The 27,205-nt window shown below is 44.2% G+C and overlaps 2 protein-coding genes and 1 non-coding gene across 3 annotated transcripts in view; 1 reads left to right on the top strand and 2 right to left on the bottom strand.

The window, feature by feature from the left end:
- Positions 1-13,405, top strand: part of si:dkey-91i10.2 (uncharacterized protein LOC555224 homolog) — a 69,393-nt gene extending 55,988 nt beyond the window's left edge. The window contains exons 8-12 of the mRNA XM_063214575.1: positions 5,455-5,622; positions 6,632-6,886; positions 7,523-7,668; positions 11,237-11,549; positions 12,165-13,405. Coding sequence (XP_063070645.1) covers positions 5,455-5,622; positions 6,632-6,886; positions 7,523-7,668; positions 11,237-11,549; positions 12,165-12,710 — 1,428 coding nt within the window. The 3' untranslated portion in view covers positions 12,711-13,405. The remainder of the gene's footprint in view (positions 1-5,454; positions 5,623-6,631; positions 6,887-7,522; positions 7,669-11,236; positions 11,550-12,164) is intronic.
- Positions 13,406-16,117: 2,712 nt separating this feature from the next.
- Positions 16,118-24,987, bottom strand: tsn (translin). The gene is made up of 6 exons (XM_063213005.1): positions 24,740-24,987; positions 24,243-24,336; positions 21,896-21,992; positions 21,075-21,190; positions 20,156-20,235; positions 16,118-18,945 (listed from the first exon to the last, which is right to left on the bottom strand). The coding sequence occupies exons 1-6, from the start codon at positions 24,803-24,805 to the stop codon at positions 18,709-18,711; spliced, it is 690 nt and encodes a 229-aa protein (XP_063069075.1). The 5' UTR covers positions 24,806-24,987; the 3' UTR covers positions 16,118-18,708.
- Positions 20,648-20,777, bottom strand: LOC134461918 (small nucleolar RNA ACA64). The gene has a single exon (XR_010037453.1). It is a non-coding gene; the product is annotated as a small nucleolar RNA ACA64 (small nucleolar RNA).
- Positions 24,988-27,205: the final 2,218 nt, after the last annotated feature.

Below are 27,205 nucleotides of genomic sequence, written 5' to 3'. Positions count from 1 at the left end.
AAATGCCAGCGTTTTGATTTTATTCACAAAATACAAAGTGTCCCAACTTTTTTGGATTCCGCTTTGTACATCAGTAAGGTGCTTTTGGCGGATGCAGTTTGGTGTTAAACAGACAAACAACCAAAGATAAAGCATGTGCCCCTGGATTCAAACACTCGACCATGGATGATGACCCATTAACCCCTTTGCGCAGAGCCAATGTTATAATCTTACTGTCACCAAAATTATAATGACCAAGTCTTAATTTGTTACTTATGGCTCTAGGTAATGTCATAGCAATGTTGTTATGATGTGGTTGAGTCTTTTCAGCAATAAGTGCTTGTCCATTAGTTCACTCACACTGCAGACAAGCAGACAGTGGAAGAAAATAATCAGGTCATGTGTGTACATATTGCATGTTGCATATTGCAGTGCACCGATCTCAAGTTGCTATGCCATCTTACAGGTTTTCCTGTCAACTCGCTGTGGTTATGGCCACACAATCATGAGCTAACTGTACGCTCAAAAATGAAAGTTACAATGCAAAAGACAAACATTTGATTTCACCAAAGCTCAGTGTGGTTGAAAGAGGATGTCGTGTTCAGTATGGGGAGGAGTTGAGCTGAGCTGAGAGGTGTAGGACCACACAGTCGCATATCTGAAGGATCTTCATATCTGGCGTCTGTCTGTCCACATCACATCCTCATCATAGCCTGTAGTCGCTGGAGAAGGCAACGATAGCATACAGTAGGCCTACAAGCTGACGCTGATAACATTTCTGCAGTCTCAAATCTTTTAGTTAGGAAAAGGATCGCACTCAGTTTTTTCTTCTTTCTTGTTCTTTTATTTTTATGTAAACATTGCAGGGAATGAAAATCTTTTAAAACTTTGCTCTGGTCTCGTTATACTGATTAGACGTTATAGTGTTCCAGTGAAGACATCATGTCGACGTTGCGGGGGATCTGCGGTGTCAGCCTGGGTGTGATCGGGTGGATCCTTTCAATCGTGGCCTGCGCTCTGCCCATGTGGAAAGTGTCTGCCTCCATGCACTCCAAGCTAAGCGGGGAAAAGACCTTATGGGACGGCTTGAGCACAGGCGAGACGCACTTCTGCACAGATGGTCCATCAGGTGATTCGGAATGGCGAGCAGCACGTGGAATGACGGTCGCGTCTGTTCTCCTGGGAGCGCTGGGCTTTCTGATCGCCATCATGGGGTCCACATGCACACGTTGCACAGAGGACAACGTGCGCAAAACCAAAACCATGTTTATGTCCGGTGTCACGTTCATCTTTGGTGGCATACTGTTGTTACTTGCAGTGTTCTGTTCTCTAAAATACACTCGTCTACGTCGGTCAGCGTCCTACATGCGTGTCAAGATGGATGCTTCTCTGTACGTCAGCTGGGTCTCCACTGCCCTTCTGATACTTGGTGGCAGCGTGCTGTGCAAGACCTTCACTCCACCAGAAGAGAGCTCCAAATGGTCACGCGGAGAGAGTGACCCATCGTGAGATGTCGAGTGAAGCCGACAGAAAGAGAACCCAATTCAACAAGCACAACTAGGTGCGGCCGGAAGGATTATATTTGATTTAAAAAAAAAAATTCTTGCCCCTTGTTTTGGGCTCTGTCCATTTTGTGTGATTTGGCCGAGACACCAGTTGATGGTGAGCTCTGTAAAATGCAATTCAAGCAACAACTTTACTAACACACCTTGTGATAGGCCTTGCTTGCTGTAACTATGCTTTGGTATCACACTGTGTGTAACACCTGTAACACCTCTGTAACCGCTATATAGCCCACCACATGCTTTGTCTTATGCCGTGCTGTTTCTGCATTGTAATATTGGGAGAGGTTGGTAATGAGCAAGACGCCTAGATGGGTCTCTATTTCCATGTGAATATGTTTTTTAATTCTTTAAGTCTTGAAAAAGAAAGGTACTTTGTTGCATGCACAATGCAGAGGTCTCAAAAACACAATTAAAACATTGATCTCTGACTATGAGATAATTATGACATGCCATGTTTTCATTGAATTAAAATGCATAACATCAGAATCAATGAATCAGTGTCGTTGTCTGTTAATACAAATAAAAACTGGGCATTCTACAGAACCAGTTTGATTAGCAAGTCATGAAACAATGGGCAAGCACTTTGAAGTGCAGGCATCAGTCAATAAAATAATTAGTTAAGATATGTGATGAAAGAAATGATGACATGATATAGAGTACACATGATCTCCATGCAATCCATAGAGGAAATGCCAGTCCATTTGGTGTGAAACAAATAGCCAACATATCATGTGAGTCTTGTCCACTATTAATTAATTTGGCAGAGTTTTTTTTTTACTCTGAGGAAGGCGCAGGTGCGCCGAAACGTCAGTCATTTTGTGCACCAAAATAAAAAACCTCTAAAAAAGTTGCTGAGTGCTCCAGTCATCTCTGGGTCTAGTCACTGTGAAGTAGCCCAGCTTGTCTTTTTAATTTGGCAGAGTGCTTTATTCCCATACCACCACTCTTTAACTAGCAGACCGTGGCCCTGCCGTAGCCAAATGGTAGGGCACTCGTCTACCATGCGGCTGATTCCCAGCCCGGGTCCTTTGCCGGCCCTTCCCCGTCTCTCTCTCCCCACTCGCTTCCTGTCACCACCTTCACTATCCTATCATGAATAAAGTTTTAAAAAAGACCACAAAAAAACCTAGCAGACCATGGTGGAAAGTATTCATATCGTGTGCATGCTTGCACATTGTCTGTGATCCCCTTCACATTTAATGCAGCCACATTGAAAATAAACAATTGACACTTTAGTATTGCATATTTGAATGCAATACTCTTTTCTGAACAACCAAAAATGGTATAAGCTATTCTCTGTTTATTTGGGGGAGCATATCATAATTCACATGAAACTGCACAACCTTTGTAACTTTTATAATAGTCGCATGTCTCTGACGAACTCCCACCCATCTTCAATAGCAAATGTTCTGTGGGAAACTGCATTGTGTTCCACTCTCATGATGAGCTGGCTGCCACCTTACAGACTTCCTGCCAACTCATTGTGGTCAATCTCAGACAAACAAGTGGGTTAAAGGGGTATTTGGAAGATGCAGATTAAGGGAAACTGCATTGTGCGCTGCCACCTCACAGACTTCCTGCCAACTCGTTGTGGTTAATCTCAGACAAACAAGTGGGTTAAAGGGGTATTTGGAAGATGCAAAAGAAGGACATGACATTTCACAAAAGTTCACTGCGGTTAAACCAGAGAGAGTAGAGAGAGAGAGGTTCCATTGGCCCATTGTTTCCGGGTTCTATTATTGGGGGGGAAATCCCCCTTTAGGCAGACCTAGGCAGACTTGAGGACTGTTCTATTCAATGCTAGGAGCATTATGACACGCCCCTTTAGGCAGACCGGAACCTGGTCATGTTAGGTGCCCATAGAAACCTATTATGTTGGCATATCTCTATAATCTCTGATTGTACCCTGTATTGCAGCGTGCTAAGCCCCCCGCATATGGGCTTGCATGCCCACGGGGACCCCGGTTCGAATCCGGCCGGGGTCATTTCCCGATCCCACCCTGTCTCTCTCTCCCACTCGCTTCCTGTCACCATCTCAGACTGTCCTATCAAATAAAGGCATAAAAGCACCTAAATATATATATACAGTGCCCTCCATTATTATTGGCACCCCTGGTTGAGATGTGTTTTTTAGCTTCCAATTATTATTATTTTTCTCTAAATAATATGGGACCTTAATGGAAAAAAAGAGAAAAATCCAACCTTCAATACAAGTGCATTTATTCAGTGGGGAAAAAATCCCGTTTGCGTTTATGATTGTGGGTGAGGAAAGGTTTTCTCCGTGCATGCCTCCCAAACAGCTTGTTGGCGTGTAGACAGCGCCTGATGGTTGATTTGGAGACTTTGTGACCCCAGGATGCTACCATTTGTTGTAATTCTGTAACAGTGAGCTTTGGAGATATTTTGATTTCTCTTACCATCCTCCTCACTGTGCGTGGTGGCAAAATAAACTTGGGTCCTCGTCCAGGCTTGTTTACCACTGTTCCAGTTGTTTTGAACTTCTTAATTATTCCTCTCACAGTAGATATGGGCAGCTGCAGTTGAGTGGCAATCTTCTTGTAGCCTCTGCCTGACCTGTGAAGGTCGACGCACATCTGCCTCACTTGTATGCTGTGTTCCTTTGTCTTTCCCATGTTTAAGAGTGGATAAGAGAAATGGCCTCGGTGTCACGTCATATTTATACCCCAGGGAAACAGGAAGTGATGAATTACTAATTAAATGTTCCTTCATACTCTGGTAAACTTTGTAAACTACTGTAGAAATGACAGAAATGCTTCAATTATATTTATTTCCTGGGAATTGTTAAGGGTGCCAATAATTGTGGAACAGGTGATTTAATGAAAAATAATTATTTTTTAGTCAGGGATTTTTTTTAATTTTCCTACAATTCATTTGAGTTGAAGGCTACATTTTCCTAAAATTTTCAGTGTGACAGTATTCTTCTGCAATAAACACTGAATTTATTTTAAGGCTTTTAACACATCTCAACCAGGGGTGCCAATAATTATGGAGGGCACTGTATATATTAGAGATGCACCGGATCCTGATTTTTAGGATCCTGCCGGATGAAAGGGTTGAAACACATAGCCTACTCACACACGTGGGCCCTTTTTATCACGTTGGATCAAACTATTTTGACTTAAAAGCCTCGGCTACCGGATCCTGGATCCTGGAACCGGATCCGGATAGTCTGAAAAACCCTATTATCCTGCCGGATCCGGAACCGGATCTTGGATCCTGTACATCTCTAATATATATATATATATAAATATATATATATTTATATATATATAATATATATAAATAACTTATTGTACCCTCAATGTGGATGTCTATCAGACGACTGCCTGGTTGTCCTAAACATAACAATCACAAAGATGTCAAGAGTACTGTAGCTGTGGCCTTGCCGTGGCTCAGGTGGTAGGGCACTGCACTGTCACACCGGGGACCCGGGTTCCAGTCTGGCCTGACGTCATTTCCCCGATCCTCCCCCATCTCTCTCACCCACTTGCTTCCTGTCACCATCTCAAACTGACTGTCTTATCAAATAAAGGTATACCCCCCACCCCGACCGAAAAAATATATATTTGAAATTCCATTCCAAAAGCTTCCCATTCACAAGCTGGGCTGCAGAGGTGAAACTCATCTCGCTCACTGTTGGGTCTGGATGGCATTCTGAGCAGCCTTGGCAAAGCTCTCTGCTCTACGTGTGCATTTAGAATCATCCTCTTATTTTTGTTCTTTTAAACTCATTCCATCTGCTCTGTTTTTATTTTATTTATCATGCTTTTATTTATGTTTGTGAAGTGTTTTGAACTGCACCTGTGTGTATGAAATGCACTGTAATAAACACACTTGTCTTCTCTCGCCTTGTCTTCTTCTCTACTATCACCAGAACCAGCGAGCCCAGCGGCACAGCGCCGGAGCGGATGTGGAGCGGACGGATAGCGGCATCGGGCCGTGTCTGGCCCGCGGCTGGAAGAGGCCCTCGGCTGCACTGCGGGCCTGGGAGGCCAGGCGACCGTGCCCAGACTGCGGGAAGAGGGAGCTGGGGAACACCGACACCGGCGGAGGTAGAGTGCTAAACAGCGATTTGGAATATGTCTACAAGGGCTTTAAATTAACTCCAGCCAACTGGCCAAATGCTGGTGAAATTTGAGTTTAGCTGGTAGAAAAGGCCAACTTACTAGCCACTTTGACCCATTATGGAGTGTGTGTTGGACTAGTAAGATTAACATCTACTAGCCATTTTGGCTGGCGAAGAAAAAAGTTAATTTAGAGCTCTGTTCTGGTTACCGAGATAAAGCATACCATGCGTCACAAATGCAACAAAGTGGGATCAAGTCCAATCTCCTAAATGGGCGCCACTTTCCACTACACTCCTTTGATTATGAGATGCCACTGCTCTCCTAAAGAAGCATACCAGTCATATGATTGCAGCTTACAGCCTTGCGTCATATTGCTTCAAGGAAAAACTCCTACTCCAGGACCGGCTGCTCCCTGTCAATTGTGTCTGCTACTAACAGAGAGACACCTTCCAGATAATACACTATAGATAATGCCAATGAAAATACAGTGCACACACATACCTTACTAAATGTCTTAGGATATTTAGAAATCACACTGAAACTGTGCAATTATTATAGGACTCATAGGTTGAATACGTATATTAATGATTGATCATGATTACATTGATTACATTGTCATGTTATTTATGTTGCCATGATAATGTAATGTACTGCATATTCAGTGTAGCTGGTAGCAATGTTCACTCCGTGTTCATCAAATATATTGTAAGGGTGTTGGCCTAAAATAAAGTATACTTTATGCTGTCATGATAACATACATCTATAAAGGAAGAAAGGAAATCCGCACACTGTTACTGCTCACCGATTTATTGAACACAACGTTTCGACCTCAGGTCTTCGTCAGGTGTATAGGTAACATACATCTATACCACACATTTTTAATAATCTATTCTGCACACAGGTGGAGGAGGCAGCGAAGGCGGTGAGAATGAGGTCAGAGGAGGAGGAGACGGCGAGGGCGATGGCGACGGCGAGGACGCCCCGACGGTCATCCGCGAGGAGCCAATGTGCGAGCGCTGCTCCAAGCAGCGCACGGAGCGCAAGGAGGCCATCTTGGAGTTCCTGAACACGGAGGGCAGCTACGGCGAGGACCTGCGCATCATCCGCGAGGAGTTCTACTGCCCCATGCTGAGCGCCGGGCTGCTCACCGCCGAGCAGCTGGCCACCGTCTTCTCCAACGTCCAGGAGCTTATCGACGTCAACGAGCGCTTCACCGAACACCTGCAGGAGAGCATCGACCAGGCCTTCGACCAGGTGAGAAGAACCAGACCAGGGGCACACTACATGTATAAGGTCTAAATATCGAACACCTGCAGGAGAGCATCGACCAGGCCTTCGACCAGGTGAGAAGAACCAGACCAGGGGTACATAAGGTACATCAGGAGGAAGAATTGCATTTAAAGCTCTGTGCTCTTCACAAATATGATACTATATAAATGCAATACATATATTGTAATGTAGCAAGTATGAGGCTATTAACTGGGGGAGGGGGGGGCACCACGGCACAGGGCAAGACTGGTGAGGCTACTTGGCACCCTGTTCATTATAATGCTGATAGATTGTACTCGAGAGACTGGCGAGGGGATAAGCATGGCTCACTTCTTTTTCAAATGACATGACATTTGCCTAATTGGACCAGGGCTTTCACCAGGTGAGAAACACAAAGATGTATGGTATACAGGTAGGTTGTCCTACATTTAACATTGACTTTATGTTAAGGGATAAAAACTGCATGAGGGTAAGAATGAGATGGGAGAGCAGTTAAAGCCGCGGGAACTTTCAGCGAACGTTCCATGAATGAGAGGCGAGTAGGCGAGCAAGCGAGAAGCTAGCAAATAGCAGCGATGTGTGTGTACGGCCCTTAACTGCTTCCATCCCCTCCCACTACAGGGCGATGAGGACCTGCTGTCGGTGTGTATCGGTGAGATCTTCCTGGAGTTCGTCAACATGCTGCCGGCCTTCCAGACCTACTGTCTTCAGCAGTCGGCCTCCGTAACCACGCTCAACACCCTGGAGAAGGAGAAGGAACTGCTCAGGTGGGCTACACACACACACACACACACACACACACACACACACACACACACACACACACACACACACACACACACACACACACACACACACACACACACACTCCGTCACCACTCTCAACACCCTGGAGAAGGAGAAGGAACTCCTCAGGTGGGCTACACCTACACTACACTTCAACCAAGATTATTCTACACGCACACAAACACATGCATGCACACACACACACACACACACACACACACACACACACACACACACACACACACACACACACACACACACACACACACACACACACACACACACACACACACACACACACACACACACACACACACACACACACACACACACACACACTCCGTCACCACTCTCAACACCCTGGAGAAGGATCTGCTCAGGTGGGCTACAGCTTAAACCAAGACCTATATTGCAGTTTTACATTAACCCCCTTTGTGCAGATCCTATGTCAGGGGTGGGGAACCTATATGTCTCGATGGCCATTTACGGCGCTTGAGGCTGTTTTATCTGGCCCCAGATATAATTTTATTGTGAAATTTGGTATGTTTTGTTAGTAAAGGACCTTGAGATGGTGGGTCTGTTTTAAAGCTGGCTGCCTTCAATATAGGCCTAAAGTGCTGGGGGAAATCCTGTTTTTTTGTTGATAGTATGGCCCTTGGAGGACTTTCACTGCCCTTGGAGGAATTTGAAGTGGCCCCTCGATTGAAAAAGGTTCTCCACCCCGCACACGCACTAAGAAATTCTCCTTTTTGAACTTTCATATGGCACCCATAGTGTTGTGTGCATTGCAAAGTCTTGTGCCAAAACTGTGCTCTTACCCTGCTAATTGAACCTTAACACTTCACTTTACTGGTGCAATGTGCAATTAATGAAGATTGGCCAACAGGCTGGTCCAGTTGTGCCATGAAACTTCCCACACTATAATGACAGGTATTTCCGTTATTTTGTCCAACCCCTGTATGTTTCAAAATGTGAATGCGTTCACTGCTGTGCTGCCTGTATTTTAAAAAAAATCTTTGATGTAGTTGCTGCCAGCCATTTGAAAAAAAAAAAAACACACAGAACACTAAACACTTGTAGCCTACACCTTGGAATAAATACCTCTGGGAGAAGAGATGCAAAGCTTCCAGCCAGCAAACCTCAATCTGAAGTATTGTGTTTGGCAGAACAGCTGTTTCACCTTGCCTTTATTATTCTTTTATTACATCATCGCTGAGTCAGTAGCAGCGTTGCCAGATTGAGCAGTTACCCGCCTAATTGGGCTGCCTGGGACAGCCGTCTGTGGGTAAAAACGGGACAAATCGGCCATTATGCGTTTTTTTCTGCAGATTTATGCCCATAGAAATCAGTGCAATTTGTTGAAATTGTGCGGAATTTAGCGCTTCTTGGCAGGTTTTGAGCACCTTTTGGGCGGGATTTGATCAGACCCATCTGGCAACACTGGTCGGTAGTCCTACTGATGGGTTTAGGGGAGTAGAGAGAGCTGCTGGGGTGGGCTTTGCAATCGCTACAGGCAAAGCACCTAACATCTGTCTTGAGTTGGAGGTTACATTTTTTTCCATTAAGACATGGCTCCTGTAATAAGTGTGCTGTTAGCAAAACGCTTCAAACTTTTAACCATTTATGAGGTGCAAACACCCGAGTAACATTTTGAGGTTTACAAACATCATTGCGTCGCCAGATTGTGTCTTCATTCTCGGTCAGCAACTGTGGCCTAATGGTTAAGGAGCGGGTCTTACGGTAGGGACACATAGGAGGCGAAGCAAGCGAAGCGAAGAGAGGCGAAATCCAACCGTTATCAGGTCGTTGCGGCAAATCAAATGGAATGGAACAGTTATGTTGTTGATTTGATTGGGCCGCGGCAGGCGAATTCGCTCCTCATTTGCATAACATTAAACGTTCTTTAATAATTTCGCTTCGCTTCGCTCCTGTTCGCTTGCTTTCGCTTGCCATCGCCTCTCTCATAGGAATGAATGGCAAAGTTTGCAAATTTGCGTGTATGTGTCCCTACCATTAAAATTGGAACGTTTTAGGATTGACTCACATATACAGTATATCAGCTGGAAGAATGTTACTGGAGTGGAAATGTCCAACTCTTTCCTGCAACCTTATCCATGACTACAATGAAAAGATGGTTCATGGCCCTGCCTTGGCCATCCGGTAGGGCACTTGCCCGCCATGCGGCTAACCCAGGTTCGATTCCCGGCCCGGGTTGTTTGCCGATCCCTCCCCATCTCTCTCCCCATTCGCTTCTTGTCTACCTCTCATACTGTCCTGTCCATAATAAAGTCTAAAAAGACCAAAAATATATCTTAAAAAAAGACAAGATGGTTCCCAGACAATCTCAATGGTGATACAGTGTGGTGATAGCTAGGCTAGTATGAAGTGCCCTTGAGCAAAGCATCTCCCCTATTTGCTCCAGGGAGACTATGTGTGTACCTATACAGTACAGCACTCTGAATAAGCACTTCAGCTATGTGCAATTTATTGTCCTGACTCACCCTCCTCTGCAGTTCTATGCATTGCCCTTGCGCTGTTCCGCTGCACTGTGTTCCGCTCCGCTCCGCTCCATTCCGCTTCACCACTGCACTGTCCCACAGCACACCACACCACACCACCACAGCACACCACCGCTGGTCTGGTGTCATGTCTTATTCATCGACCCGAAGCGTTTCTGTTTCTATTTTCGTCTAAGTGGCTGAGAGAGGTAATAGCTATTTAAATGCATCAGGAGGGGAGATTTGGGGACACTGCAGCGGTGCGGTGCGGTGCGGTGCGGTGCGGTAGCGATAGCGATAGCGTAGTCTTGTCAGGAGTTGTTTATACAATACAGTGCATCTGCTGTGCCTCTGTCCCAATGTGCTCAGCGGTTATCGGGTTTCTCTTGTATCTTGTATTTGTTTGTTTGTCTTCACCTCCCACCTCTAAACTCGTGTTGTGAGTCTTGTATTCTCTCCTCTCTCTCCTCCCGTCTCCAAAGTCCCCTCCGGCTTCCCTCTATCCGTTTCTCTTTAATTATTCACCTCTACTGTTTAACCAGTTATTAAACACACACACACACACACACACACACACACACACACACACACACACACACACACACACACACACACACACACATTCACACGAGAGGGTTTCATCCCTTTTCCCTGTGCCCAGTTGCTCTCGCATTATCACACTGTCGTATCTTGTCTCATTACACCCATCCGTGTAGTCCTCGTCATTCCTACTTTTCTCCCTTGCTGGGTATTCCTGGAAGTCACCATCCAGCTCAGACCACTTCACCCAGTTGATGTACCCGGCCCCTTCCCTCCTCCGGATGACACTATTGTGTCATTACATTCCTTGTGTGTCCTGTTACCTACTCTTGTCATTCCTGTCTTATCTCTCCTAATATTCATTCTCAGGATCTTCTCGGCCCATCCACCCCCCCTCTCCCACACACACACGCACACACACACAGACTGCATGACACAGTTCTATCATTCCATGTGTGTCCTGTAACCTTCCTAATCTTGTCCTTCTTCTGCCATCTTTCTCCCTATTCAGGATCTTCCTGGACGTGTCCCAGAACGACAACACGGCTCTGCGCCGCATGAACCTGCGCTCCTTCCTGATGGCGCCGCTGCAGCGCGTCACCAAGTACCCGCTGCTCCTGAGCCGCATCAGCAAGGCCACGGCCGACTGCCACCCGGACCACGCCCGCCTGCGCGAGGCCAAGAGCCGCGTGGAGTCGCACCTGGAGCACATCAACATGAAGACGCGGCAGGAAGGCCTGAGCGGCACCGCCACCTGGTCGCTGCGCTCGTTCCGCCGAGACAGCCGCAAGAACCGCGAGGTCATCAACATCGAGATGCGCGAGGTTTGTTTTGTTTGTTTGTTTGTTTTTATTAGATCCCCATTAGCTTTTGGTTTTAGCATTAGCATTAGCATTAACTATTCTTCCTGGAGCCGCAAGAACCACAAGGTCATCAACATCGAGATGCGCAAGGTTTGTGTGTTTGTTTGTTTGTTTTTATTAGATCCCCATTAGAGCTTTTGCTTTTAGCATTGCTATTTCTTCCTGGGGTCTTTCTCAATTATTCGTTTACAATTAAAAATGTCAGCCACACGGCGTGGCGGCAAACACAACATAGGCTACATTGTATTCTTTCTGTGGTCCTTCTAATCAACCATTAACAAATATCCATTACACAGAGTGGTAGTAAACATGACATACATATATATGTACTACAGCCCGACCACATCCAGAATGCCCCTTCACTGGCTGTGTTTAAGCAACACCTTAAGACACATCTCTTCCTGAAGGCTTATGGCTGCTAGTTCCACAAGCACTTTCACTTACATGCATTCACACACACGCTCACACACTGACGTGCACACACACTCACACTTTCCTACACGTTACTCTGTGAAGCGTCCTTGGGTGTTTTGAAAGGCGCTATATAAAACGAAAGTATTATTATTATTACTACAGGTGTCCCTGAAGACGGTGGGCTGGACTCGAGAGAGCACGCGCTTCGTGATGGAGGGCCCTCTGCAGCTGTCGCAGCCCACGGACGGCCAGTGGTCCAAGAAAGGCAGCAAGGCGCTCAAGTTCCAGAACGTGCAGAGCTTGCTCATGGTGCACACCCTGAAGAGCCCGGAGCCCCTGGGGGAGATCGGGGGAGGAGGGGTGCAGAAGCTGGTGGGAGTCGGGAGTGACCAAGAGCAAGGTGGTGGTGAGGCGGTACGAGACGGCGTGCTCGTGCTCATCAAGGACAAGAGCAGCGGGAAGTTCACCGTACTGCGAGAGCCCATCCGGCTGGCGAACTGTGTCGTGTCGGCCGACCCCGACTGTGAAGACACCTTTGAGGTGCTGGACATCAGGCGCGAGGCGTTCGTGTTCCGAGCCTCGGACAAGGCGCGCACGCAGCAGTGGTACCGCATGATCAAGAGGTACACCTGCGATTTGGGGCCGTGGAGGAAACGACGCAACGCGCTGCCCAACATCATGATCAACACCATCCAGAGCAGGTCCTGAGACTCAGCCCTGTGGGACGCCTGCGCCCCCTAAAACAGAAGAGGCGGACATCATGGTGTCAGAAAGTCAAAAGTCCTGCCCCATTTTTTTTCTACAGCCAATTCGCTGAGCCCGTTGATCCTTAGGTATTTAGCTAGGTGAAATCATTAGTGGGATCACCTGTGTTTAGAGTACAGGCAGAAGAAATATTTGGCAGGACTTCTAACTTTTTCAGTCCAGTTTGTCCGACCCTTCCCCTCAGCATCAGCCAGCTGGATTCTGGGTGTAAATAATAGTCAATTGTTACTTTTGCCGCTAGCTGACTACCAGTGTTACATGGGTGTGGTAAATGCAAAAAAGAGGGGTTTTCTTCTGCATTCCATTCTTAATTAGAAAACAGTGTAACAAAAGCTGACATTTTCATTTTGGAGATTGTGAAAGAATTTGATGGTTGAAGAATGCACTTTTTTCTAATGACCCGACATGGGATTAAAAGGACAAGTAAGACAGTAAACAGATACAGAATGCAGAGGCGGTTGGCACACCAAATGAAGGACTATGGGAACATGCCCAGACAGTGATTGTAAAGTGTTTTTTTTTTGCTACTGAAAGACAAAGAGGAAAATGACTGCTGACATGCACATTTACAGTGACGAGCGGAGCATGACTGAAAAAGAACATGTCAGCTACAAATTAAACGGAACAGACAAACGATAGCTGGGGACAACTGAATTTCAAAAAATAACGGAATGTGCAAACCTGGTCAATATTTTCCATGAAACATCTGAAATCTGAAGTTAGATTATGTTTCAATTACGAAATGTGAAAAAGTGGTTATTAAAAAAAAGCCCATTGCCATTTGTTGGGTAACCAAGGCAGGTCCATCACCTTTAGTCCGTTACAGCCCTTGTCTAAAGGAGGTTCATGGTCATCATCAACACTATTAATTCACAGAGTGGCCGTTGTCAGATCACTACCCTGACACTGTCTCTATGCCAGAGTCAACATCATTGACGCTCTACACAGCAATAATCTCTTGTAGCAAAGTCACACACAGCCAGTGCACAGAAGAGGAATTACTCATTTAATTCTGATATGGTCACGATTGATGGGAAACAAATGTAACAGTTACATGATATTGTTTATGTTTGTTTGTTAATTTATCTTTTTGTTATTTGCTGTCAGCATTGGACCTGAGTTTCTGAGGTCCAGGGGTTGAATTACTGAAGTGTAGTCAGTTATCGTGACCACAAGAAATCCAAAAGATCTTAAAGTTTTTCTGATTGTGCGATCTTGAAGTGTTTCTGATTGTGCATTTTGGTCTATTTGCCAGGGTGCAATAGCAATAGCAGGAAACGGAAGATAAGGTTTTTTTGAAAATCCAACATGACCTTTTTTTCCCCCTCAGAAAACACCCCTGCTTTGAGTCTAGGGCTATTAGGAGATAGTGTGAACTTTTGTGCCTTGGGCTCCTCTATTCCAGTCCCGTTCTTACATGTTTAAGTAAAGGTGGGGTTGCAGGTTAACCATTTAAAGAATATGTACTATTATGACATCACGTTGGGGGTTCCGCAGGCTCATAGGAGTCTATGTAGAACCTTAGAATCCTGGGGGAGTTCCCCCAACGTGATGTCATACCTGCAACCCCACCTTTAAGTGTTCCATGAAGATGGTAGCAAGGGAAAGGCTACATACAATGTGACTTCAAGTAGAGTATGAAAAACGCAATCTGAATACAGCAGTCTCTCTCATTTGTGTTATTTTTTTTTTCTTGAACATTTTCAGTTTGGTTTCCTCTTTTCTGTTCAATGCACTTTAAAACGGAGAACTCTGTAACATTTGGATGTGAATGAAGGACATTTTCTCTCCCTTTGGCTTTATGTCTATTTATGAAAAAAAGAAAGAAAGAAAAAAAAGCTTTACTACTTCACCATGATGGTGTTTTATTTTGCAGACGTGTTTTTGTTTTTTTTAAATAGCAAAGTTGAAATGAAACCTTCTGTAGTAAACTGTAGCAGTTTCTGGAAATATTTTTTCCTCTACCATGCCAGTGCGGTAATATTGTGCTTTTACATCTGTGCTTGGTCACACACACGCACGCACGCACGCACGCACGCACGCACGCACGCACGCACACACACGTCTAGTTCAGACGTACAAAGGCTTCAAGAAATAAAATGACATTAATTGATGATCATACACAATTCAATTCAGGCAGCTTCTAGGCCTACTCAATATGGGAGCGAACTCTGAGATGGGGCATGGTGTGCATCCCAATATGTGACCTTGCCTCCTCCACTTGTGCTTGTCTCCTCGTCCCGCCTCCTGGCCCCTCCTCCATGGAGAAAACGATAAAGTTTCCCAGCTGTCAGCCTCGCCACAACAACTTTTGAGGGACTGTTTTTCATTCACCATCCCAATTGCAAATGAGAAAAAGACTTCACAATTGAGCTTTTGCAAGATATTGAAATATAATGCTGTTGTCAGTGATGTCATCATGACGAGAAGCAAGTGGAGGAGGCAAGGTCCCATATTAAGATGCACTCCTGGGGTTGGTTGGTTTTCCCACAAGCACATAGCGCACATGGGCAGATCAGCACTGTGTTTAGTTTCAGGACAGACATACACAGTACATTTTAGTTTTATTGCAAAAAGTAGGAAGTAGAAGAACCAACCACTCCATAGAAGTGTTATATCAACTACATGTTGAATTAACACTCATTCAAAGCAATTCAACTCTTCATTTCAGAGGTGTCAAAAGTAAAAGTACGTTTGTGGTGTAATATCAACACTGGCACATGGCATTACATAGCTGTTACACCATTTACTCCATTGTACCTAATGAGATTGACTGTGTTGTTACTGAAAAACACTGAAAACCTAACAAGGACCCACCACAAAACTTGACCAACCAGTGCAGTTAGCTGACCAAAAGGCAAGTACACAGGTCTACTGGTTACTCAGATAAATTACTTGTGTTGGAAGGAAACGGTTTCTTTTTTTTACTTTTACTTTTGACAGCTCTAATTCACTTGGACCTACTTTTGAATTAATACTACAAAATGTACTGTGTAGTGAAAAGGGGTACTGGGATCCATACCAAGTAGCCTACTGTGCATCTCTTGTCTCAAAGGCACTACTACTGTTAGACTCTATCAAAGGCTTCCATAGTACATGGATAGAAATAAAGAAAATTAAAATTAAAAATCAAACATGGAACGGTCACTGGAATTTCGTGTTACAGTGGGCTGGCTACTGACTGAGACCTGTTAAAACTGTTATATGCTTTCTTTTCACTGTTTCAAATGCCCTTATTTAATATTTCCTTTCTGTAATATATTGTGGATTATATTTAAAAAATTGAATTCAAAGTATTGTCGTCTTTCATTGCACACACACACACACACACACACAAACATAGTCTAAGAATGATTGTAAATCTCTTTATTGTACTTGTTCAGAAGACTCAACCAGTCAATGTCAGAGTGTTTTTTTTTCTTTCTTATTGCTCACACATGGTGAAAAAAAGAAAAGAAATCAAGCGAACCGCTCAAAACGTTTCAAAAGCTAATCAATCAAGTGCAAAAGGAAGAAATACAAAAAGGAAAAGAAATAAGAAACATCACTTAAAACATCCATCACAGGAAGCAAAAAAACTAAATACAAGGCAAAAGGCTGCCGCTCCGTTTACTCTAGTTAGAATTAGAAAAAAAAAACTCGCTAACTAAGCACTGAGTAATGAAAATGTAAGTCGTTGGCACCAAACACAGTGACTTCCAGTCACAAACATCCGTAGATACAGTAAGATACAAAGCCATCACCCTCTCGAGATAAACAGCTTATAACGCCATCTCACTACCTCTCCATTTTTTCTCTTCTTCCTGCTGCATCCCCCCCATTAAAACAGTCACCCTTGCATGACATATGTCGCCCTCCTTAACAGCTTTCCCACTCTTTCATGTCTTGATCATACTCCATCTGTCTCATCAGTGGCCACTCATCATAGCTGACTAGACTGGAACGCTCAGCAGCAGTCTACTGTAGTGCACTTGCGCTCCCCCTAGAGGCCATTCTGGGTACTGCGCCATGCTGACCAGCTGGAGGAAGGACATCCATTCCAGGCTGAATCCCAAATGCTCACTTGTACACAGCAGCCTAGTGAGTGCACCACACCGGGACCAAAACAATGGCCACTTCTCAATCCCCCGTGTTCTAGCCTTGCTAGGACGTGAAACGCCTGGTGATTGGATACTACGCAGAGTTCACCAAAGAGTATCCAATCACTGGGCGTTTCACGTCCTAGCAAGGCCAGGAGCCTTGACTTTGAGATACAGCCATTGTCTGGCACACCTTATGTACGGTACTGCAATAGGCAGCAATGAGTGAACATTTCAAACACAGCCTAGGAAGGGAGGCAGAGGGAGAGGGAGAGAGGGGAGACAGAAACACTCCCAACTTAGGCAATGTGCATCCACTGTACCACATGATCAGACCAAACTACAACTAACTACCGTACTACACAAAGATAGATAGCTCAAAACCAGGAAATGTAATAATACTCAGAGCCTAGTGATTGGTGGGCTCCGGTGTCTTTTCTTTGGGAAGTACTGGTCTCTCTTTGTTTGGAGGCTGGGAAAGTTTGGTAGTCAAGGAAATTTGAGCAAAAGTTAAAATAGCCTCCAACAACAACCAAAAAAAAAAGCTTGCACCAATGTTGAACACAATACTTACAGTTGTAAGGTAACAAAACCTATTTTCTGGTTACAAAAGGAGTATAATATGTACGCATTTGTATTTTAGAGTGCAAAATAGGCTGTTTTTTTGTTAAACACCACCACACTTGCTTTATAATGCCTACAACACTGACTTCAAGTGAGTAGAACAGCAGAGGAGAAGACTGTACAGAACATTGATGCATCTCTGGTAAAAGAGAGATAATTAACACAAACATGCAGGAAGGAAAGGAAAACCTGAAATGTTCACTTTCTCTTTGCTCAAAGAAACCCAGGGATGTACAAAACAGGCGAGCACAGCCCAACTTTTACCATCACTGAGATAGAAACGACAATCAAAAAGCTTTAGCCAAGAATGTAGGCAGCCAAAAAAAGACTCAGGTATACTTGTTTTACATTATTTTCTGTCAAGTTTCCCCAAGTCTCATCAGAGATTGAATTATTGGCTTCCAAAAAAAACGGAGGTGAAAAACAAACACACATTGAGATTTGTGTGATTGTTGTTAAGACAAACTCAAAATGAAATGAGTTGTTATCACTGCCTGCGATACGGTCTGCACCGGGAGATTATGAGGTGCATCAAGCTGAAATGACAACAAGCCAATTATGCACGTACACACTGAAGCAAACAGCGAAAAAATAAGCACAACGCAACTACATGGCATGGAACCCAACCCCAGAAAACTAGCTTTGCCTCGCACCAAAATAGGGCTTTATGCAGCTTTGGCCTACAGGTACAGGCAGCTCGTTTTCAGATTCAGACGCACACGCACACACACACACACCTAAACATACTTCCTCACCCATTCATACAGTTGTGCATGCACTGCACACACACGGAACACAGCCTCTTACAAATATCCATTCACGTGCAAACCCATCCTCCCAAATCTTAAAGCACACACATGCATACACACACACACACACACACACACACACACACACACACACACACACACACACACACACACACACACACACACACACACACACACACACACACACATCTGAGGCAGCAGTCATCCTTCCCCCACTTTTCTCCTCTCCTCTCCTATCTATCCATCCCTCCATCCATCCATCCCCTCATCATCCTTTTTTCTCTTCTCCTGCTTGTACGCAGGCGTAGTCTCTTGGGATAATAAGCCTCAGGTTCAGGAGAGAGGGAGGCCCCACAGCACAGGCACAGGTGAGGGGTTTGGTGCTACAATGGTACATCTCCACGACCCCCCCACCCCACCCGTCTGCACACTGCACTCCTCCTCCTCCTCCTCCTCGCTCCTCCCTCTCTACTTGTCTCCGCCGGCCTCCCCCCCCTGCTCCTTGGCCAGGCCGCGGATGGACAGGTCGTACACCACCTCCTCGATCTTCTTCACGTCGTACTTGAGGCCGTCGTAGCGCTTGCGGAGCGGGTCGTTCTTCAGGTTCAGCAGCCGGAAGCCCGAGTCCAGCTCGTTGATGAAGTTAGAGATGCGCAGCGGGCGACCGTAGTCACCGGCCGTCACGCTGTTCACTGCCAGACGAGACTGATGGTGACGCACAGAGAGAGAGAGAGAGAGAGAGAGAGAGACACAGAGAGAGAGAGGGAGACACAGACAGACAGACAGACAGACAGACAGACAGACAGACAGACAGACAGACAGACACAGACAGAGAGAGAGAGAGAGAGAGAGAGAGAGAAATATTTAGTCCAACTCATTGATCAACTGGGAGACACACAGGGGTCAACCAGACTGTTCACTGCCAAACAAGACTGATGACAACACACGCACACACACACACGCACGCACACTCCATGTCAGACATACCTTTCCATAATTTCCCCTGACCACAACACATAATTTCCATGACTTCCCGCAGAAATAAAAGGCCAAAAAAATGTATCAGACATTTAGCTCTGTGGTCATCAATTTGTGATAGCCAGTCTGTCATATTGCCATTAGACAAAAACCCTACACTGTTGAACTTCTATGACATTCCCTGACTGTACATGCTGAATGGTCAAATTCCATGACGGGAAACACCTCTGTTGAATGGCCATGATATTCCTGGAATTCCATGACCAGTGGGCCAAAGTCGACAGTCAATCAGTCTGGCGAAAGCTAAGAGGAATCCATCTCCGTGGAGGGTGGGAGATGGTCTGATCTTACTCTGCAATTTAAATTAATTGTTCCGAAGAGTTCCAAATTCAAATTCAAATTTTGCTTTATTGGCATGACTGTGACGATATGGTGTTGCAAAAGTATAGAAATAACAAGACAAAAGTGTGAATCGTGTTATCTTAACAAATCAGTAACGAACGGACTCCGCGGGTGAGTTCTGCGCCACCACTCTCAACTCTGCTGATTGGCTAAACAGTGAGCGAACCGAGCTAGGAGGCTTTCGCCAGACTATGTGCAGAGCCAAAAAGTAACCCTGTACAGTGCAGCACGCAGGGCTGATAGTATTCAGGCTCAATGCCTGATTTCAGGCTTGACAGAGTTTGCAAAAATAAAATCATTGATAATAATTAGCCATTAGGTTATTCTTCTCTCAGAAAGTGTTACAGGTTCAGAGTTTTCTTCTACTATCAGGCTTGAATAATGGTCATACACAGGCTATTAAATGTTTGAATAATGTGTCAAAATAGGCCTACGTTACGTCACTATGCAGTATCTTGTCGTCCTTGTTACAGCAGGGGAAAAAGTTCGGGCTCAAGATTTTTTTTCACTATCACCCCTGAGCACGGTAACTCACCAGTTCGCTCGCCATGATGAGCACTCCAGCCAGGTAGTCCTCAATGTCCAGGTGGAAGCCCTTCTCTCTCTGAACCTCAACTGCAGAGCGCGCGCGCGCGCGCACACACACACACACACACACACACACACACACACACACACACACACACACACACCAACGGTTGACTCAAGTGTAGTAACGCAATTGCCACCCACATAGATTACTCGTGTGTCCTTTTCACAAGTCAAAGGGAGATTACATAGTCGACACATTCTAATGTATTATGCAGGTACCATGCATCACTGTGGAGTTAACGTGTCGCTCCTGTGAACTATGGAAGAGCCCAAAGCACGACCGTGTGTGTGTGTGTTTGAATAAGAAGTGCATTGGCGGAATACACTACTTGTTAGCTATATATATCTACTTGTTAGTTAAATATATCTAGCCAACTTCCTCTGCCTGCGTGCGTGTGTGTGTGTGTGTTTGAGTGCACATCAAGTTGTGTTGAGTGTGTGTGGGCCCATGGGTTTGATTGCCCAGCCACATGGCGCTGGCAATAAGCTTTGATGAGCCGCTATACTGTGGGCCACAGGTATCTCAACCCCACTGACTGATGCTGTGGGGGCGATTTTCAGTCTGGGCCGGAACAATGTCTGTTAGCTACATGCAATTGGAGAGTGCCAACAGTGATAATTCAAAACTTGAGTAAGAAGTGTATAGTAGAATCCACTACATGGCAGCTAGATAATATCTCCCCAACTTCCTCTGCTTGCGTGTGTGTGAGTGAGTGTGAGTGTCAGTGTGTGTGTGTGTGTGTGTGTGTGTGTGTGTGTAGAGTAGCTTTATTGATCCCTGGGGGGAAATTAAGGAAATTAAGTGTGTGTGTGTGTGTGTGTGTGTGTGTGTGTGTGTGTGTGTGTGTGTGTAACCCACGTACTGGATAGTATTTGTGCGGCCTCCTCTCTGGTGACGAGGGCTTCGCTCTCCAGGTAGACCACGAAGGCCGCCAGGAACACCAGCCGCTGCAGCACGAACCGCCAGTGCTCATGGAACCTGAAGAGCAGAGCACAGCAGAGGGGGGCCATTACGGTCAATAGGGAGGATCATCAAGAACTCCATTTTAGAGGTGCACCAAGAATTCGGCCGCAGAAAATATTCGGCCGAAAACGCAAAAAAGAGACACTTTGGGTTTTCGGCCAAAAGCCAATTGAGTGGCCGAATCGGAGGCAGAGTAGAAAATTAATTGAAAATGGGCATTAATTACACTAATGTCATTTATACTGTAACATTTGAAGACTTCAAATACACATTTATTTTCTTTCAAAAACATGTCTTAACATTTATTGTAAGCCGTAGATTTAAGCAATATTTAAAAATAGTGAAAAACCTAACTTTTGATAACTTTTGACTGAATTGTAATATTTGGTTTCGGTTTCGGTATTCGGCCAAGTGATTAATTATTATTCGGTTTCGGCCACAATTTTTTGTTTCGCTGCACCTCTACACCATTTATTTAGAGGCTTTGAAATGGTTAGAATTCAATGTCAATGATGAAGATACTTGAAACATTCCATTCCATTGCATTTGGCAGACACTTTGTAACCAAAGCGACTAACAAACGACAGCATCACTAGCAGATACAAAGTGCACTGGAAATATACAAAACAACAAATGTAGATGCAAAGAAGGCTCAGTTTTTTTGTGGTATTTGAAAAAAAGTCCTACAAAAGGTGTAAAAATGTATATTATTCAGCTCACCGGTAATACTGTTCAGCGGGGAACTTGGTTTTCAGTTCTCCCATGTGTGTTCTCACAGTGCAGAACAGCTCTCGAGCCCTTTGGCATTTGCTGGGAACTGACACAAAGACAAATTGGTTAACAAATATAGTTGGCTTCTTGATGAAGCAGTGTTTCCCATACATTGAGGAAACTATGGCGGCCCGCCATAGTTTAAATTTGGCCGCCATAGTTTACGAAAATGTAAAAAAAAAAAAAAAAAAAATTTTTTTTTTTTTAACGATATCCGTTTTTGTTAAAAACGATTTGAATTACGATTTTGAATTTCCTTCGCATTTTCCTCCTGGAGTAAATACATCCTATAGACTCTGTATTGGTTAGATAAGTAGTCCCACGGTAACACAGAATGAGGGGAAAGCATTAGGAAGTGACCGTAAGGGTATTACAGTTGATTCATGTGTGCACACGTGTAACATCGGGTGAGTAACAGAACATGTGCGCAACGATGCGTTTATGACACGCCGATATGCGAGGATCTTCGTCAAATCGCTAGTCGCATGCATCATCGCTAACTGCGTTTATATCGCGTGCCGCGTGTAAGGGAAATGTTAGTTGTTGACATGTATGGAATTCACTTCAATTTGTGCTGTTTCTTGCTTCAGTTGTGGACAAAACGATTGGCCAAACTCACAATAGAAAGCCTTTGCTGTGCTACTGTCCCAGAGAGCTGAAAAAAAAAAAAAACCTTCATAGAAGTCACACTTAACAGGGGAGTTAACCAATCCAAATGAGTTCTCTCTCTCTCTCTCTCTCTCTCTCTCTCTCTCTCTCTCTCTCTCTCTCTCTCTCATAGTAGCCTACTATTTACCCATATGGTGAATTTCTGAGTCCTTTTTAATTTGTAGCCTATACCACTGAAGGCATGATAATGCTTCATCATATTTTAGAAATAGGGCCTATGTGCCTTTTATATACCAATGTTTATCATTTTGAAATTGTTTCAGTTGTTTATGACTTGTGTATGACTGAAATTATCTCTGCATACTATCAGTGCTGCTGCATTGCTTTGTAAAGATAGGCTATTCAACACACTTTAAAAACACACTGAAAAGATACGGCCATAGTAGCCTACTGAAAACATTTTGTTCATAATAATGGTGATTAATAAATGGTGGTCTTAAATTTTCATACTGACATCCTTGAATTTGACTTGGTAGATCACGGCAGACCATCAACTTCAAAAGTAGATCTTGGTTAAAAAAAGGTTGGGCACCCTGCTATAGAGAGAACCCACAAGTGCTTGAAAGACAGGGATCAAAAGCCTAGTCAAGTTGTTGTAGTTTACTTGGGTTTGGGAGCAATATAAAAAACCTTCAGAGAAGGGACAGTTGGGATGAGTTTACTAACACTCCCTAGGCTTTGCTTTACAGTTGTAATGAGTTTGGTGACAGACCTTCATTGACACAGCAGAGGAGACATCGGGCTGCATAGAAATTAATGTGTAATGAATGTGAACTATGTGAATATGTTTAAATGTGTAATATGTTGTTCAGCCCTTTTAATGGGAGGAATTTGGAAAAAAACTGGCCCTGTGACCAGCACCCCTCATGTAGAATGTGTACGCCTACAGATATGTGTGGGGGAAAGGCATAGCCTACCCTCTAAGACCCTTTTTTGTCTATGCGTTAACAATTTCACAGTGCTCTCTTAAATTCTTATCTCTGCTCCTATTTTGTTTTATTATTGTTTCCCAGACCCCTGCATGAGGGACGAATGAAAACTGTGTTTTAAACAGAAATTATTCACTTGTACTGCATTTTTGACAATGACAATGTACTACTATTATACAAGTCATGGGTAAAATCTTATGTAGCCTTATTTCTCAAAATATAAATGGCTGAAATATAGGCCCAGGCCTTACATCTTCTCCATGCGCCAATGTCATACTGTAGTCATTGTTTTGCCGTTTTGCATTTACGCTGCAAGAATACACCCCCCCCCCCCCCCCAAAAAAAGGCCTGTGTGAGAAGACCCCCCCGACCCCCCCCCCCCGAACAAAATAAACCCCGGCTGCCCCCATAGTTTCCAAAATTTCTGTGGGAAACACTGTGAAGTAATGTTTTATACAATGTAGAGTAAACTGGTCCACTTCGGAAAGACTAGGCCAGGGATGACTGGAGCACTCAGATACTTTTTAGTATTTTATTGTGGTGCAAACATAATAACTGACGTTTCGACGCCGTGTGGGTCTTCTTCAGAGTCTTCATAATGTTTTATACATTGAGGTGTATTGTAATGCACTCTCATTGGTCTTATAGTAGGAATAAGATACAGAAGATAAAGACTGGAATAACTGTTGTCAACATACTGTCTTTGAAGCCGGTTGGTTGATGTACACTCTGAAGCACAGTTAAGATTTCTCTGGCTGTCTGCTCGAGGACTTGGACCACTTTCCTAATATCCTGTAACATAATGTAGGCAAGGCATATTAGTTAGAACTAATGTTACAGACAATGGACGAGAGAAAGACTTGTGACAAAAGCAGTGCCGGTACATGTTCTGAAAAAGCAGAAAAAACAGACAGCGCCAGCTGTTATTTACCACCATTAGTTCTAAGCATGATTATCATTTTGACGGTGCACGCACCAGTTGCATGCACATTTCTCTGTAGAAGTTGGCTAGCTTCCACCAAGTCACGGATTCGGCTAATCACTGGCGCCATTCTTTTAGCTGGTAGGTGCACTGCATGCATGCCATGTGGATGTTGCAGTTTGATACCCAACGTTTGCGGTTTACTACTGCGTATGTAAGATTATGCGAAGCACTCCATGTGATTAAGCAATAATGGTGATGATGCACATTTACCTCTCGGACGTCTTGGTCAGCGCTCAAGAAGCCCTGGATGTATGAGAACATCTCCGTCACCGACATCTCTTCAGAGCGATACAAACTCGTTAAATCTGAACAGTTACGCGTATTGTCCTGGAGCAGAGGGCCAGCAACGTTATTGTTACAGAAACGTAAAAACTAAATACAAAATCACTTTCTACTGGTTATTACAATGCGTTTTCCTCAACGTCAACGTGCGCGCGGATGCTGGGCGGTTTGTTATCATCAACATGCTCCAGAGAAGGTCCTTCCTATTTTTGTCGCATGAAGATGATGTCATCGCTCGCACAAGCCAAAATAGCCAATGCGGCAAACCGAGCTAGGAGATACAGAGAATTGAGAAGCTTAAACTATTCTACTTTCTCTGATAAAACTATGCTGACTGACTCTTAACATTTATTCTGTGTTGGCATATCCGTCGCGGCTATTTCGCTGCCTGCCACCATCTAAAGCAAATTTGTTTCTTGGTCTCAAGAGAGATGAACAGACCAAGGATGGATCACTGGATGTTGTGTGGTCTGAAGAGACCAAGATAAACAATTTTGCTCTAGATGGTGTCAAGCATGTGTGGTGGTGGTGGTGGTACAAGTGAGTTTTCCAAAAAAAAGTTTATCATCTCGATAGTCAAGCATGGTAGTGGGACTGATGGTTTGGGATCAATGGATGCTATTGGAAATTTGAATTGACCTACACCTAAAAGAAACATGCATGTCAACATGCACTGTGACTAGGCTACTGAAGTAAATCATGATAGACCTACTCTCCTTAGGATTTCATTCAAATCTCACACCAATGTATTTAAGCCAGGTGCAGACTCAAAATGTAAAAGTTCAATGTAAAGGTAGAAACGCACACTGATGACATCCCTTTTCATTTCGAGACGATTCGGGCCAACACGGGCCCTTCTCTGCCGGATTTAAATCTGGGGTGTACTCACTTTTGTGGGTAGGCCCTAGGCCTACATGTTCAAACATGAATGGCTATATTTTGATTTTTTTGTGAGTGATCAACTTTAAGCGGTTATATTGTTAACAGGTCTATCATTGTGTCAAAGTGAAATTCTTTAACGTTGTCCTATGAAAAGATATAGCCTACTTACAAATCTGCAAAAATGTGAGGGGTGTACTCACTTATGAGACATAGCCAGGTATGGATTAATGCATGGTCCTACCGGGCCTACCCATCTTGGCCCTGCGGCCACGACCTAAACTGGCCTTCAAAACCACATTCGCAATAATAATATTTCCAAGGTGCTTCATGTGCCAGCCAATAGGCCTATACAATGAACTGGTATTAGTCCCATTGGCCAAGCCAGGTCTGGGGGCCCAAGGGGCCAGGCCAGGCCAACTTGGCCTCACAGCCAAACCGGCATTCAAAACCACCTTTGCAACAATAATCTTTCCAAGTTGCTTCATGTGCCAGTTTCCAATTAACTGTTATACAGTAGTCCCGTGGACCATGGGCCAAGTCATGTAGGGTGGGGGGGCCGAAGGGGGCCAAAGGGCCAGATGCCCCAAGGGGCCAGGCCAACTTCGCCCCATGGCCACGACTCAAACCAGCCTTCAAAACCACCTTTGCAATAATCATCGTTCCAATTATTTGAGTCCTTGAGTTGCTACCCTTGATTTTGGTTGCTACAAACATGACTGTGTTATGTGTAGGCCGACCTACTGTTTTATTTGTTTTGTTTTGTTTTGTTTTGTTTTGTTTTGTTTTGATTTGTTTTGTTTTGTTTTGTTTTATTTTATTTATTTTTTTTGTTTATTTTTTTTGTTTTTTATTTGTTTCATTTGGTGGATTCGGCATTTAAAATTACGCTTTTGGGCTTTCAGTCATGACTGATGGGTAGTAATCTCAGCATAGCATCACATGTGTGGCCATGTGACATTAATTTTGTCATCTTAACATCTCAAATCTGAGGGAGTGAGTGAGATGGAATTTGCCATTCCTTGCCCTAAAATTGATTAGAATGCAGGAAATTGCTTCTAAAAAAACACAACAGACATCTGAACATCTGGACTAGATGACTGTAAAATGTCAAAATGCTACTATAGGTGAACGAAGTAAATTCGTAATTTATGTATTTGATTGCTTGTTTTGTTTGCTTGCTTGCTGGGTGCAATTAAGCTAAATAGAATTTCGATTCCATTTCCCCCACCAGCCTTTCCGTTTTAAACGCAGGCATGGCAAAAAATAAAAATAAATTTAAAAAAAATCTCACGTATTTCACATGGCTGTCCCACCTTATAGGTCTGTGGCTGTGCTATTTTACGCGTTAAAGTTTCGCAACCAAACCTCCAGCCTACATTTCACACAGTAACAATTGATGGCTTCTCTTGGTAGACGACCATTGGCTGATGCTTTTCCACCAGACACTGCGCTCTGTACAACTTGAAAACAGGTTTCCTGCGATCGGCGAGGCCAAGAGCCGCATTTACGCGG

Source organism: Engraulis encrasicolus, chromosome 13 (assembly GCF_034702125.1).
Source record: "Engraulis encrasicolus isolate BLACKSEA-1 chromosome 13, IST_EnEncr_1.0, whole genome shotgun sequence".
In the NCBI taxonomy this organism is placed as follows: Eukaryota; Metazoa; Chordata; class Actinopteri; order Clupeiformes; family Engraulidae; genus Engraulis; species Engraulis encrasicolus.
This window is presented reverse-complemented; position numbering and strand designations above follow the sequence as displayed.